We start from the raw sequence: 16,085 nt of genomic DNA, 5'->3' as shown, positions 1-16,085 counted from the left end.
AATGCAGTTGGCACTTCTTATTAATCCAGCAGCTAATCTCTGAAATCTGTAACTTCTGCTGCTGAGCCAACCTGCCACCTTATCCCACTGATAAGAGGTTCAAACTCAAGGCCTTGGTTACCAAACTGTTTCAGTGTAGAGCCCATTGTAGCGGTCTTGGTTTGTGATTTACAGCATGTTGCACTGCATTCTGAATAAAATTTCCCTGCTATGAAACGTCAGAAGTAGCAGCAACAGTAAATACACAAAGTCCATGTTCAACAATATTCAAACTTTATTGAATTTAACATCTTCAAGCTAATGGCAAAACTAATAAAAGAAAACAAGGCAAATCAAGTTCCAGGCAAAATGGATATAAAACAAGCATAACAGAGTAGCAGGCATCATGGCTAAATATAACAGCAACTGTACGTGTACATATTCATCTGCATCTTTGTGCACATGAGAGCAACGCAGAAGAATCATTCCATAAGACCTAGAACCTCTTATTTAACTGGACTAAAATCAAGGTGACATATGGACATTGTTAGAAAGTAACAAACAAAAACTCAATTTTAAAACCTCTATAAACATAAGCTTCACACAGAAAATGGTGGCTGCCCCCAGAGCCATAGACATGTAAACATCAGCAAACTGGGTTTGAGATGTACAATAGTAATGGGTGCCATTGTTCCAAAGACAGCTACATTCTCAGGTCAAGAATGTAAATTGAATTCTATGTTGGAATGTAGCAAAGTCATGGAACACAACAATTTGACATGCCTGTGAATCTGGCCAGCTGACCCATTCTTGTGTCTGGTTTAAGCTCCCAAAGTAGAGCGTGACTGAGAAAACAGACATTTAAAGCTGCTCTCACCACTCAAAGCATCTTTGATTGAATCTTTACAAGGGGTCTGGAAGTGCGGAGTCCCTTTAATATCTACTGGGTGTACTATCAAGTTAAGACAAAAATACAAATCTTAATTTATGTTCAACCGAGTAAGGCACTTTTCTTGAAAAGGTGCATGGAGAGGGGCCGGGCCATGTGACTTAGTTTGCCCGAGCTGAAGAAAAAAAATTGTATCAGAATATTTGTATCAGTTGCTATGGGTACTGGCAATGTCCTGTGACAAACACTGAAAGAAAATACTCACTGCTACATTGTGTGTTCCTACAGCATGCAGACAGTTTAAATCATGGTGTCCTTAAGACCATGGCAAAAGGAGAAATAATGGTGAAGTAACACTCAGAATGCTCTATGGATTCACAAATGCTTATCAGTTGCCTTCACCTGACATTTGGCCATTAACATTCCTTTGTGTGAGTGAGAGTAGAGGACTCAATGTTCAGCATACTGTGAATGCAGACAAAGCAAAACTAGATTTGTACATCTGACTTCCCATAGGTTGGGTGGGGGGGGGTCGTCTTTGGGATGTAGCCTAATGCCATCGGGTGACTGCAGATTCATCTTTAAAAGGCAAACCTAAGGTGATCAAGAACATACATTAAATCAGGGCCAATGAACGACACGTGCACTTTTAAATTACACTGAGTGTTCCATACAAAGCAAGGTGATATATTTTCATAATTATGAAAATATTGAGCTAAGAGTTCTCACAAGCATTCATACATTTTTGGCAGCAACAGGAAGGCAAAAAGTACAAAACAAAACCGTCAGTGACTCCATTTTCCATGCCAAGACTGAGAACTTCGACATTAACACACATTGTTCAGGCATACTCTTCTCTACCAAATTGTTTGACAAATTAATCAAGTGGTTCTTTTTCTTTTAAGTGTCTGAAGCCCCAATAGCATAATTCAACAGAAAATATTATATTTCCATTTGTTTGACATGCATTAATGCAGAAAAAAAGCCATTGCAAGTGAATGCTACTGAAAACTCAAAGAATACTCAATCTTGCCTTTTACAGGATTGAAAGTTCAAATCTTTAAGGTAAATCAACTGAATGACATGATAGCTCTATGTACAAAGGGGACAAAGTCACACTAGTCACACTACAGCAAGCTAATCAAAAAACTAGACCCATAAGGTTTGCACTCTAAACTTGGGAAACTTAGTCACTGCTTTTCTGTAGTTCAACACACATCTCCTCTCCTTGGCACTAGATAAACATTTTTATTTTTTTAAAGGTGCCTCAATAGGAGAAAAGAAAACTCCCAAAATGCAAAGGACAATGTCTCAACATTAAAAGTTCAGGGACCAGTTATTATTAAGTCAGTTATTTGACACTTTCAAAACTCTATCCAATTTTTTGCATGACTCCAGAAAACATTAATTTACTAACTAAGCTTAAAATAACTGCCTGAGGAGGACAGCTCATAATAATAACGGCTGGAACGGCATCAAACCATGTTTGAGATGTGATACTATATACCGATTCTGCTCCAACCACTACGAGCCCATCCTCCTCAATTAAGGTGTCACCAACCTCCTGTGAGAGACACACCGTTTAAACCTCCTATGCTCCTTTGAGACACCTCTATCAAAGTTCTCTTCTTCCTAGCAATGGTAGCCAAAATAATGGGCAACTGGGCATTTTTAATACATGACCCTAATCATGAGCTGTTAATTGCTTTTTTTAACCAAGGAACCCCACCTGTGTGGAAGCACCTGCTTTCAATATACTGTATCCCGCATTCATGCAAGTGTTACCTATAAATGCCTTTCCACCGTTATTATTTTTAAAAACACAGGTCATTAGAATGTGTGTGTACAATATGAGGGGGAACTAGCATTAGGGAGCTGTGTGGAACTTAGGCCCTACATTTAACGAATCAAAATATATTCAGTCTGCATAGGGGTCACTTTTCAACCAATTCCATTCTAAATCAATTTAAACCTAATAGGTCTTCATCCATCCAAAACCACAATGAGCAACTACTGTATCTATCTACTCTTCAATAATAAAAGGCTCTTCAGTACAGCTGGGATACTAGGGTTCTCAGGGTTGGGCTCAATTCCATTTCAATTCATAAAGTAAACTGAAATGTAAATCACTCCCAATCATTTTCTATGAGGAAAATGTGGAATTTCAGTTTACTACCTGGGTTGGCTGAATTAAAATGGAACGGAGGCGGTTGGTTCTGTTCTCGCGATACTGCTCCTGTCCTGTGTCCAGACTGCTTTTACTTCACGACAATCAAGCCTCAGCCAGGAGGAAGAGGAGCATCATCATAAATCTCCCTCATTCCCCCCACTTTAAGTAACAGACATTTAACATTAAAGGCACTTTGCTTCCAATACTGTCAGCATCAAGGTGCATGCTGTCTTTTCTTCCAACTCAATAATTTATACTTCTGATTAATTTATCACTCCCATATATTTACCACAATATTTTATCTGTAGACCCCTACAACCGTGTCCTAAAGACTTGGCTCATTGTGATTTCCTTCCTGTTAAAGGAAGGTGGTGGGTCAAGGGGTCATCTCCAGTCTAGTGGTCCGACTCATCACTGCAATCTGTTTGGCTGAAGTCGGTAAAGATTTGGGGGGGGGGTTGTAGAAATTAGGGGTTGACTTGTGTTTATTGCATTGAGCTGCTCTTTTGGCAGTGTGTATTGTTTGCCAAACGCACACACAGCACTGAGTCTTAACACCAAGAGAGCCCAACTCATCTGCCACTTAGGACGGGGGCATCTACTTAAGCAGGGATCTACTCTGACTTTTTTGTGTGCACCTAAGTTGAAAAATGTAGGCACACAAAGAAATTTAATAGCACAATGCTAAATATTTGAGGTAATAACACTAGAATCATAATTTTTCCTACGTGCATTGGTGCTCCTAAATACATTTTTAAAAATCCAGTTCACACAGCAAAATATTTACACGCATATGTGAGTAAAGTGGTCACACTGTAAGGACCTGCTTAGAGGATGGACCATTGCTTATAGTTCTCCTTTTATTCTTACTTTAACAGGCATCTCTGCCATCAGATGAATACAAACTCTTCATAAAGGAGTTGTGAAAACACCTACCCAGATCTGTCCCATGACAAACAAGAAAAAAAGCTATGCTATCATCCAGTCATTTAGTTCCAAAAAAGAAAGGGGGAGGGGACCTCAATCAAACAGTGTTTCCAAAGCGTTACCAAGGTGCATGAACAAGCTAGTACTCCAACGCTGTGGCAGCCCCACTATACACCAGCAGAATTGAAAGTTTACATAAATTACTATTGGGTCTATTAATGACAGGCCAGGCAGGTAAAACATTAAGATGAAGGGCCAGGGGAGTGAAGCAGTAAACAAGTCTGCTTTTCATCCAGTCAGCACACAGGAGAATATCCACAATGACTCACTGCAGGAGAGGGGGGGGGGGGGTGTAGGATAGGAGAGGGGGAACGAGATATGGGTGGGTGGGAAGCGAGAACGAGAGACGGGGAATCCATAGTGATGTAATCCTCTGTTGAAGGCTCAAATGCCACTGCGCTGGAGTTCACTTCAGCTGCACCAGGGTGTGAGAAATGTGCAGCAAACTACGTACAGTAAAAGATGTGGCGCACTTGTGGGTGTGTACAGTTTATAACCTTGTGTGTATTTAAGCTACAGGCCTAAACCACAGGTTGGCACCGCAATGGCATTAGGCTTTTGGGAAAAACACTGATCGGAAACACTGTGATAATCACAATGGCCAGGGGTTCGGGTTTGGGTGTTCATAGTGGGCCCCAGAGCAGGTATTGTGGTTGGTGGAAGTGGAGTGGGTTCTTCAGAGGGTGTGGTAGTTGCGGTCCTTGGACTTGCAGAACTTGTAGAGGAAGAAGACCACGGCCTGCAGGCCCAAGACCAGCACTATGCCCCCAATGAAGCTCGCTGCGTCAAATGTGGAATTCTTATGAGGCGCTGGAGAGGGCCCCACAGGTGATGCGGTGGTGACACTGACGTCTGCACAAGGAGGGAGAGCGCCAAGTTGGTTATTTCACTGTATGAGCCATATTGATAATACACAGGTGGAATCCAGTTTTTATTCAGTAACAATTTTCTATGGTATCCTTGGTGCCCTACAAGCAGCCATAAATAAAAGTCTTGATTTCATACCAGGCTGGGCAGGCATGGGAACTTACTTGAAGCATGCGTTGCGGCAGAGACTGGGATGGTACCGTTAGTGGCAGGCAGGGCAGTTGGTACTGCAGTGGTCAGGTCAGCTGTAACCAGCGGTGAGATGTCAGTTTAGTATCATTTCACTAAATGCATATATACTAGACATACAAAAACAGTTGACCATTTCACCATATTTAAATTTGACATACAAAAACTCCCTCAAAAGAATCAAGTCACATAGTAAACATACACCGATTTGAAGGGAGCAGACGAGATGCTGGTTACCTGGGGTGGGCTCGGGCTCAGTGGTGCTGCTGTTAGTTGCATTGCTGGCCATATGGGTAACTGGAGCAGCGGTAGGAGAGTGGGAGATTGTGGGTGGGGCAGGGATGTCAGTTACAACTGTAGTAGCAACAGGTGGAGATCCCATTGAAGCGACGGACACCATGAGATAGACAGGGTAAAAAGCAGGAAAGAAGGAGATCGCCAGGTTATGGCGGTGTCTATGTCTGAAAAGTCCCAAAATGATTCCTTCCCTTTCCTTCGTGCCTTCCCTTGTGATCTGACAGTGCTAGATTGGTGAATGTAATAGGGTGAATTAATTTAAACAGCTTTCAGCCATTTAATCCTTTTGGACCAGTGGAAGGATGAGGGATTGCTCACACTGCCCTACCCTGTGCTCTGACCTCTTTCTCCCCTCTCTCTCCAGATGAAATCTCGCGTCTTGTGACGGCCGGCCGCCCAACAACCTGCCCGCTTGACCCTATTCCCTCCTCTCTTCTCCAGACCATTTCCGGAGACCTTCTCCCTTACCTCACCTCGCTCATCAACTCATCCCTGACCGCTGGCTACGTCCCTTCTGTCTTCAAGAGAGCGAGAGTTGCACCCCTTCTGAAAAAACCTACACTCGATCCCTCCGATGTCAACAACTACAGACCAGTATCCCTTCTTTCTTTTCTCTCCAAAACTCTTGAACGTGCCGTCCTTGGCCAGCTCTCCCGCTATCTCTCAGAATGACCTTCTTGATCCAAATCAGTCAGGTTTCAAGACTAGTCATTCAACTGAGACTGCTCTTCTCTGTATCACGGAGGCCCTCCGCACTTCTAAAGCTAACTCTCTCTCCTCTGCTCTCATCCTTCTAGACCTATCGGCTGCCTTCGATACTGTGAACCATCAGATCCTCCTCTCCACCCTCTCCGACTTGGGCATCTCCGGCGCGGCCCACGCTTGGATTGCGTCCTACCTGACAGGTCGCTCCTACCAGGTGGCGTGGCGAGAATCTGTCTCCTCACCACGCGCTCTCACCACTGGCGTCCCCCAGGGCTCTGTTCTAGGCCCTCTCCTATTCTCGCTATACACCAAGTCACTTGGCTCTGTCATAACCTCACATGGTCTCTCCTATCATTGCTATGCAGACGACACACAATTAATCTTCTCCTTTCCCCCTTCTGATGACCAGGTGGCAAATCGCATCTCTGCATGTCTGGCAGACATATCAGTGTGGATGACGGATCACCACCTCAAGCTGAACCTCGGCAAGACGGAGCTGCTCTTCCTCCCGGGGAAGGACTGCCCATTCCATGATCTCGCCATCACGGTTGACAACTCCATTGTGTCCTCCTCCCAGAGCGCTAAGAACCTTGGCGTGATCCTGGACAACACCCTGTCGTTCTCAACTAACATCAAGGCGGTGGCCCGTTCTTGTAGGTTCATGCCCTACAACATCCGCAGAGTACGACCCTGCCTCACACAGGAAGCAGCGCAGGTCCTAATCCAGGCACTTGTCATCTCCCGTCTGGATTACTGCAACTCGCTGTTGGCTGGGCTCCCTGCCTGTGCCATTAAACCCCTACAACTCATCCAGAACGCCGCAGCCCGTCTGGTGTTCAACCTTCCCAAGTTCTCTCACGTCACCCCGCTCCTCCGCTCTCTCCACTGGCTTCCAGTTGAAGCTCGCATCCGCTACAAGACCATGGTGCTTGCCTACGGAGCTGTGAGGGGAACGGCACCTCAGTACCTCCAGGCTCTGATCAGGCCCTACACCCAAACAAGGGCACTGCGTTCATCCACCTCTGGCCTGCTCGCCTCCCTACCACTGAGGAAGTACAGTTCCCGCGCAGCCCAGTCAAAACTGTTCGCTGCTCTGGCCCCCCAATGGTGGAACAAACTCCCTCACGACGCCAGGACAGCGGAGTCAATCACCACCTTCCGGAGACACCTGAAACCCCACCTCTTTCAGGAATACCTAGGATAGGATAAAGTAATCCTTCTCACCCCCCCCCCTTAAAAGATTTAGATGCACTATTGTAAAGTGGCTGTTCCACTGGATGTCTTAAGGTGAACGCACCAATTTGTAAGTCGCTCTGGATAAGAGCGTCTGCTAAATGACTTAAATGTAATGTAAATGGATGGGAGGAAGGAGCCATGGGGTGGAGAATGGCAGGGACAAAAGGAATTAGGAAAGAAGGGAAGCATTTTAGAGTGTTGAGACAAAGCAACTAAGACCACAGAACAAATAGATAGAATCTCTACATATCTCTAGATCAGTCACTTACTGTTGAAGGTAGACTTGTCATGTTAACAAAGTGAGTCACTGGAATGACAACATCTAATCCCTCTGGAGAGGCCTTTAATTGAACCAGGTGATGGTATTAGTCCTTACCTGAGCAGGTTTCATTAGAGCACTTGCCCACGGTCATGTTCTGACCATTTATGGACGAGATGTTGACACAGGAAACATTGGCAACAGTTGGAGTTTCTCTAACTGAACAGGGGGATAAAATAAAAACACAAGCACAAATAAAAGATGTGATTGTTTCCTGTAGAGCACACACTAAGACAAGAAAATATATTCATGTGATCATTTCCAAAAGATTCCTTACACTAATCCTGACACCCCATGGAACACGAGCAGTTTAAAAACACAAGGATCACCTTTGTTTTCAGTCAAATTAATTAGCACAAGGTGAGATGATAATTAAATGGTTGTCAGCTCAGGAGTCCTTCTCCTAGTCCTCCTCCCTGGAAAGTCCTGAGTCAAAGCCCGTTCCCCCTCCCAATGCATGATCTTTCCATTACTGATTACTGTTACATTGTCAGAATCAAGGGCCCTTTAGGGTGTGCATGTGTGAGAAAAAAAAAGTGAGATGAGTGTGGAGGTACAGGAAGAGACTTGAAAGGACCAGAAATCCTAGCCTCTGAGCAAATCCCCTTGCTATGGACATCAGCTACGAGAAGTGACACTGACTAACTCTGTTAGTCTTCATTTAATCCTTAAGAGTCTTAAAACAACCCCCCCCCAAAAAAGATTTATACCATGGATCATTCAGCTGTTCGATTTCAAATTTTAGGACCCCTTAGCGTATCACTTGAAACATTGGATTTGTCCTTGCTGCTATTAGCCCATAGAACACAAAGAATAACAGCTTCTGACATGGATAAACAGATATTTTTTTCTTCTTTCGGGGTGGGCAATGGCCATTACATTTTTTGGTACCCAGCTACCTTCAGTCATTTACATGTTTGTGAGAGACTCACCTTCCCTTAGAGGGGTCATAATAGTTATCTAGGCCAAACCGTTCAGACACGACAGACATTTTCCATCTAGCTCTGCCACCTTTCACCACAGATGCAGAAGAGCGACATCGGCGGATGTGGCGGCTTGAGAGGCAGCCCAAAAAACAGATAGCCAGCTTAAACTGACAAGATTTTGATGGGATTTTTTTATGATGCTAATTACATTTCCGCAGGGGCCCATCAACTCTAAGGGGTTACTAAAGCGAGCGGGAGAGAGTTGTTCCATTGTCAGAGTCAAGGGTCCTTTAACAAGACATTGATTTTCACCACATTTATCATACAGTAAAAAGTTAGGTAGGGCTATACTTACTATTCTGTGACATCATGCACAACAACCACAGCCAAAACTGGAAAACTGAACCAAAACAGAAAATGTATGACAGCTCTCTGCTGAAAAAAAAAACAAGTGTCTGATATTCACCTCGGTTTTGACACAGATCCTCATATGACCAATCTGGTCTGGCCTCACTAAAAAAACAGTGTGAAGACAATTAGCCTAAGTTGACTTGCTGCTGCTCATAGCAAAACATTGACACGAACAGAAACCTTGGTGATCTTATACCCTTCCTTTTCTGTACGTGGAGTGTTGCCACTACCCTTGCAAAGTGTCTGTGACCCCACTACTATCAGTGTATCCAGCAGACATTCTATTGGCCGAGGGGGGGGTAGAAGGGTCCGTTACCTCACAGGCAGCTGTGAAAGATGGAACTCACTCACACACATTCCAGAAGGATTATGACATGCTAGGGGCATCCAGTGAGAGAGCAGAGAGGACGCTTGTTAGAGGAGAAACACTTAAGGCTCATAATACCGACGCGTAAGTGCGCCTTCCGTTTTTCTTACATCAAGACCTTTAAGACCACTGAGCTAAACCAGCTGACACACGTCGCTCTGCGGCATTAAAATACAGCCTTCAGAACAAAATGGTGTCACTCTGACGGAAATGCATTGTTCACATGAAATCCCTAAATCAAAGACAAATCTGATAATAACAGTGGGGTTGAAAAACTCACCACAGCGAGTTGGGTTATTACCTAGGCCTAAGTGAGCTGGGTCTGTTGTGTACTTTAGAACTACCACCTTCATAGTAAGTGTGTGAGCTTTCAGATTTGCTGAGTTCATATCTAATAGGCGATCTGCGAGAAGCATTAGTTCAGTCCTAAGACCTACTGTGTGGTTAGAGAAGTTAGTTCGGGTGTGTGTGTTTAAGAGTGACTGGAGTAGTGATGAAAGTTGTTTGTTCTGGTGTGTGACACACGGTGCTATAGGATTTTGTCTGTCGTTGTGGCTGCTGAGAGGAGTGAATAGGAGCCACACACACTATGGCTGTGTTCACACAGCCACTAAGAGCTAAGGCTGGGAATTGACAGGGACCTTCCGAGACAATATAGTCACGATACTTCGGTGCCGATTCAATATGTATTGCAATTCTAACGATTCTGTGTGCATTGCGATTCGATACTGTGATTACATTGTGATTAAGCGATCTAAAAATATTGCTGCAGAGTGACGAGAGCCATGAAAAAATGTATTTTGATCAGACATGGAAATAGAAGTGCTGAAAACAAATTGGCTCCCTACGTAATTAAAAAAAAATTAGAACAGGCTATGAAGGGAAAATACTGGAGTTTTGGTGCAGGTACAGCAGACTAGGGCTAAAATAATATTGCAAGTGTCAAAACAATACAATATATTCAACAGAAAAATCTAATATTTTCCCCCATCGCTACTAAGAACCCAAATCGGATTCTTTCTACATCTCCACACTCAGTTGTACAGGTGACCCTGTACAAGATAAGATGTGCGCATTCACACGGATGTAGCACACAGATACCACACTCATTTCCTGTCACTGTTCCTTAACATTTTGAGGTGGTAGTCATGGTAACTGTCATTTGCAACAAAAAACTGATCCAAATAAATCAGATCCGAGCATCGAGACAGGAACTTAAGTGGGACAATAACCTATTTTTATACTTGAGTAAAAGTAAAGACATCGTACCCTAATAAAAAATTACAAGGAACAGTGAGTCACCCAGTAAAATACTACTAAGGTATCAAAAGTAAAAGTATAAATAATTTTACATCCCTTATATTTAGCATACCAGACACATGAATTTGAATTTTCCTGCTAAGCATTTGAAATGTAACAAGTACTTGTCAAAATTGTACGGATTAAAACATGCATCGTTTTCATTAGGAATGTAGTGAAGTGAAATTGTCAAAAATATAAAGCACTAAAGTATAGATATCCCTAAAATGAACATTAAAGTATTTTTACTTAAGTGGATCTTTCTATAAAACTAGGGTACGAGTGAGAATTTCTTGTGGAGGACAACTGTTTGGCGCTGTTTCAAAGTCAATAATACATTTGCCCTTTTTTTCCTCATGTAAATACATTAAGATATAAAAAGGGGAACACATGCGTTTAATCAAAAACCTATGCTTTGAGTTCCCATATTTGTCAAAAATCATGTGACAAAGCACTACCTTTCCTTATATGTATGATACTGTTTGTTATATCATATACTAAGCATGTAACAATTGAATTACACATTGACCTTGATCCTGTGAAATTCCTGGATATTGCTGCTGGACTCTTTCTGTATGGAGATCTCGGGAAGTTTACTGGAACCTAATTCAACAGTTTTGTTTCCGTCCGTCTCCTCGCCCCTACCGGGGCTCGAACCAGGGACCCTCTGCACACAACAACTGACACCCTCGAGGCATCGTTACCTATCGCTCCACAAAAGTCACGGCCCTTGCAGAGCAAGGGAAACTACTTCAAGGTCTCAGAGTGACGTCACAGATTGAGACACTATTAGCACGCACCCTGCTAAAAAGCTAGCTAGCCATTTCACACCGGTAACAATAATATTTCATATTTCCCTAGGTTACGATGTGAAAACGGTGTTCAAGGGCACAGATATCCAAAATAATATGCGATTGCAAAATCCAATGATTCAAAACAGAAAGAGGAACTTTAATATGATTAATTAAACAAAACAAACCTAAAATAGGTTTGACACTTCAGAACAAACTTTCTAGAGATTTTTTTGGGGTGGGGACTATGTAGTTCCATGTAGTGAATCTGTCATTCAATGCATTTGTATGGGCTAATAGCAGTAAGGCCAAAAACAATTAAAACATGTTTTTTTGTATACTTCAAAGGGTTCTTAAAAAAATAATAATAAATTGCATAGCAAAATTAACCTTGGTGTGACCTTAAAACAATTCCATAGAGCTTAGTAGTATTTTGGGTTGACAATTAAGCTATTATCGTTATATTTTACTGTTAAAATAGGCCTACAGAAATTGTATTTAATAGAGATTAATTTCCCTACGTCTTTATGTGCACTAACATCACAGGCAAATTTATTTGGGGCGAATTCACCTCCTGAGAATTGTAAACTCCAAACACATTAGCGAGATCACTAACTGTTGACATAATACCCGCTACTGGTAGCCATGTTTGAATCCAACAGTAAATTCAATGTCCTAAAAATAGTATAAATAATAAGAAAAATACTTTGCAGTTGTTGCCTACAACCCAATGAGTCCTATGCACTTTCAATGGCTGTTGAGCATTTCCCACGCTTCATATGTCAAAGCCATATCTTGGTTGCAAAACAGCTGCGATAGAGCTAAATACCTACAGAAAGCTGAGAACCTCCTCTCTTCAACAGTGGCGGCAGTGACAACAGCAGTTGCTTCCAACAGTGTAGATTGCGTTTCCCAGCATCTAGATTTTTATTTCTCTGCCTAGTCCTAACACATTTTTTTCTCATTCCTCTATTCCCTCTCGACATCTTCCTGACATTCGACCAGTCTTCTCCCGTCTCTGGGATTGGAACAGTCTTCATCGAGGTCCACACAGTGACATGGAGAGTGTGTGTCCGAGTAGAACACACGGAAGTCTGTTATGCACCATTGTTCGGCGTCATACTTGCTCAGGCCTACTAGAGGCCTTTCAGAAAGCATCCCAAATACATTTACTCTCTCAAATAGTGACAGGCTCCGAGGGCCTAGATCCAGCTCAGTCCACGTAGTCAAGGAGGCTAGTATGCCTGGAACCTTGACTATAAGCAAACTTACCACACCCACAACTGACAGTATTTTAGGGGACTGTCTAGTTGGTTTGCAATGTTGGTGTTAATTATGCAAATCATGACAGAGAGGCTCTTTATAAAGACATCCCACAACCCTTGGTAGCTTAAGTGGCTCAACCTCTTAAAAAAAAAAACACACAAGCGGATTTGCTTGGGTTCTTCCGAGTATCACTCACACACACACACACACACACACACACACACAGACACACACACACACACACACACAGACACACACACAGACACACACACAGACACACACACAGACACACACACAGACACACACAGACACACACACGAGGGAATGACACAGCTGTTCACCGTTATCATTTAGCAGCGCTCATGGGCTAGGATCTGAGCTTGGCTTAGAAAATCCCATTTACTGGGCTGATAACATCCACAGGCAAACAAATAAAGCAGTGGCTTGGACTAAAATGCCACAGTAACAGGCAAACTGTGAGAGTAGAGTTGGTGGGAGAGGAGAGTTTGGTTGAGTCAGTCGGAGCAGCAGGGAACAACCTCAAAGCAATAGGCTGGCTATATAAAGACTGTTATACTGCATACTGTATGACTCAGGCCTATAGGAGCTTAATATATCACACAATCGACCAAAGCAAAGACCGAAGCCTTAAAAACAAACATCTCCATTGGAGATCCTATACGCACACTATCCTGCATAGTCAAGACATTTCTCAAGTCTGACCGGCACTCCCATTATCATAATGAGATTACTACGTAGAAAACTGTTCTTGTCCAAAGACCATGATATATTTCTCTACTCTTAAAATGGCTGGTGCGGAAGGGATTAAGGCCAAATGTCCTAAACTGACACTTAATGGAGGACACAAATGTGTCTGTTCACTGCCTTGTGCAACCTGCCCATTGTCCAATTCCTTTTTAGATTGTACCCCTTTAGTGGTATCCAATTGGTAGTTACAGTCTTGCCTCATCGCTGCAACTCCCGTACGGACTCAGGAGAGGCGAAGGTCGAAAGTCATGCGTCCCATGAAACACGACCCACCCAAGCCTTACTGCTTCTTGACATAATGCCTGCTTAACCTGGAAGTCAACCACACCAATGTGTCAGAGGAAACACCGTACACCTGGCATCCATGTCAGCATGCACGCGCCCGGCCCACCACAGGAGACGCTAGAGTGCGATGGGACAAGGACATCCCTGCCGGCCAAACCCTTCCCTAACCCGATTGAGCCTGGGCCAATTGTGTGCCACCTCATGGGACCCCCGGTAGTGGCCCGGCTGAGAGTGAGCCTGGACTCCAACCAGGATCTCTAGTGGCACAGCTAGCAACTGCAATGCAGTGCCTTAGACCACTGCGTCACTCGGGAGGCCCGTCCAATTCCTTTTTTACCTGCATCTCAAAATAGCTCAATCTTGATCCTTTGGAATGACTTGGTCAAAAGGCAGGCTCCAGTGGCTTATAATCTACCTGAAGAGACTGGTACTGTCTGGTAGTTCAATGATCATAACCCCAAAATACAGTACATGGCCTAGGAAATTATAAGGCTAACACATTAAGGACAAAATGTATGCCTCTTGATTACAATATCTCACAAATGTAGAAAATGATCGACACTGCCATACCGACCACTTTACCGCAGGCATTTTGTGGATATTGTTCATAGACTATACTAGAGAAATGTGTAGCTTGAAATTAAATACATTTCCTAATATGGGTGATTGTTAATGGGACAATTGATGGCTACAACCATCAAACCAGTAGCAGCAGTATAAAGGATAATGCGCATTTTTAAAAAAGCGGTGCACATTAATGTTATAAACTTAGCGTTCCATTTGTTATTACATCAATTCAGGCAATTTATCACAATATGGATTTTTGTCCATATCACCCAGCTTTAACGGGTAGGTACTACTTACATGTGCAGTTCAACCATTGACAGTCACCGACACAAGTGTCACAAGCGAGTTCAGCACATCCATCATCTGAAAGGGGAACCATCAATCAACATACAAGTAATTAGAAGTGTATACAAAGGTTACTTGTAATATACCAGAATTGTCACCAATGAGGGAATTAGCCCAACTGATGGATATAGACCTAATTGGCCTTATTTATTTAATATCAGGGAGATATTTACTTAATAGGCACATTAGATACTCATCAACTGTAAGCACGTTAGTCACAGGGAGCAGTGAAGTTACTTAGATATGATTTCTGGTAGATGAATGCCTACGAGGTGAGCCTGGTCATGTCAATCGCCAACGTTGGTTTATGACATTCAAAACACCTGTGCATGTAACTAATGGAAATAAGAGGGACTGAGAAACCCGCTGTCCCAATGACGGTCATTAAAATGTATTGTCCCCTCTGTCCGTGTGACTTATGTAGCTTGACCTGTGATATTTTTTTTGCAAATATAGCTATAGATTAATAACGCAATATAAATTAAAATGTGACGCAAGGATGACAGGCAAGCAAGGGCCATCTGGCCAACATAAGCTGGCCATTTCACTAACCACCCATCTTCTAAATTATGTTGTCCAAGGGGACAATAATCAAAACTCTTATTAAACAAAGACATATGTGCCTGTTATTTCAGGGTTGCTGACTTCAGTAATGTTGTCCTAAAAGCGAACAGTAGCAGCTATGACGAAATCAAGCAGCCCACGTTGGCTATGTCGCTCGCAGTCTGAAAAAAAAACTAGAGGGCTAGCTCAGCTGGCTAACGTTACACATCTACCATTAAGAACGAACAAACTTGACAACACGTATGATTCCCACAAATAGTTTTTAGAAACAGTTTGATGTCACATTCGGGGCAACTAGAACGAAAAGTGGCATAAACATGCACTCAAAACGGCTCGCGCATTTATGTATACGAGCTAGCGCTTAGCTCGCAGGCTTTCTTATGCAGAGAGCGCAAAAACAAGCTGTGCTTTACTAGGTCGCAAACTTACCTACGCTCGCAACTGTTGTTGCAGCTACCAATGCAAGGACTAATGTAACGTAAACAAGTTTTAAGTACATGTTTAATTTATATTTTCCACCAACTTGTTCGTCGTTCCACCCGATTTATGGGGAGTCGCGAGAGAGATCTGATATCTGCTGGATACGGGTATTCTGACGCTGTTGCTATCTAACTGGCTACTTCCTTCTACCAGAGATATTCACTTTTGAGGAGATGGGAATTGTATTAACACCTTTTGTATCTTTGCCCAAGGGTTGTCAATGGGCCGCGCGGTGTATTCTGGGAGATTTTGGCACAGGTGCTTATCGGAGTCAATTAGGCGCTTGCTCCCAAAAAATAAATTACGTGAACGAAAAGTACAATATTACAAATATTTTCTGAGATATGAGATGCGCAATTTATTCTCTGAAATATCGTA

The 16,085-nt window shown here is 43.0% G+C and overlaps 1 protein-coding gene across 3 annotated transcripts; it reads right to left on the bottom strand.

The window, feature by feature from the left end:
- Nucleotides 1-256: 256 nt before the first annotated feature.
- LOC115108042 (sialomucin core protein 24-like) lies at nucleotides 257-15,880 on the bottom strand. Of its 3 annotated transcripts, none has more exons than XM_029631931.2 (6): nucleotides 15,657-15,880; nucleotides 14,616-14,681; nucleotides 7,696-7,797; nucleotides 5,319-5,378; nucleotides 5,057-5,137; nucleotides 257-4,877 (listed from the first exon to the last, which is right to left on the bottom strand). In XM_029631931.2, exons 1-6 carry the CDS (start codon nucleotides 15,724-15,726, stop codon nucleotides 4,702-4,704), a joined length of 555 nt encoding a protein of 184 aa, XP_029487791.1. In that variant the 5' UTR covers nucleotides 15,727-15,880; the 3' UTR covers nucleotides 257-4,701. The 3 variants fall into 3 exon arrangements, with proteins under 3 accessions (XP_029487791.1, XP_029487790.1, XP_029487792.1); XM_029631930.2 differs by having other exon boundaries at nucleotides 5,319-5,435; nucleotides 15,657-15,879; XM_029631932.2 differs by lacking the exon at nucleotides 5,319-5,378.
- Nucleotides 15,881-16,085: the final 205 nt, after the last annotated feature.

The sequence above is a fragment of the Oncorhynchus nerka genome, linkage group LG24, assembly GCF_034236695.1.
Source record: "Oncorhynchus nerka isolate Pitt River linkage group LG24, Oner_Uvic_2.0, whole genome shotgun sequence".
In the NCBI taxonomy this organism is placed as follows: Eukaryota; Metazoa; Chordata; class Actinopteri; order Salmoniformes; family Salmonidae; genus Oncorhynchus; species Oncorhynchus nerka.
Note: the sequence above shows the minus strand (reverse complement) of the source record. Positions and strands in the feature narration are given on the sequence as shown.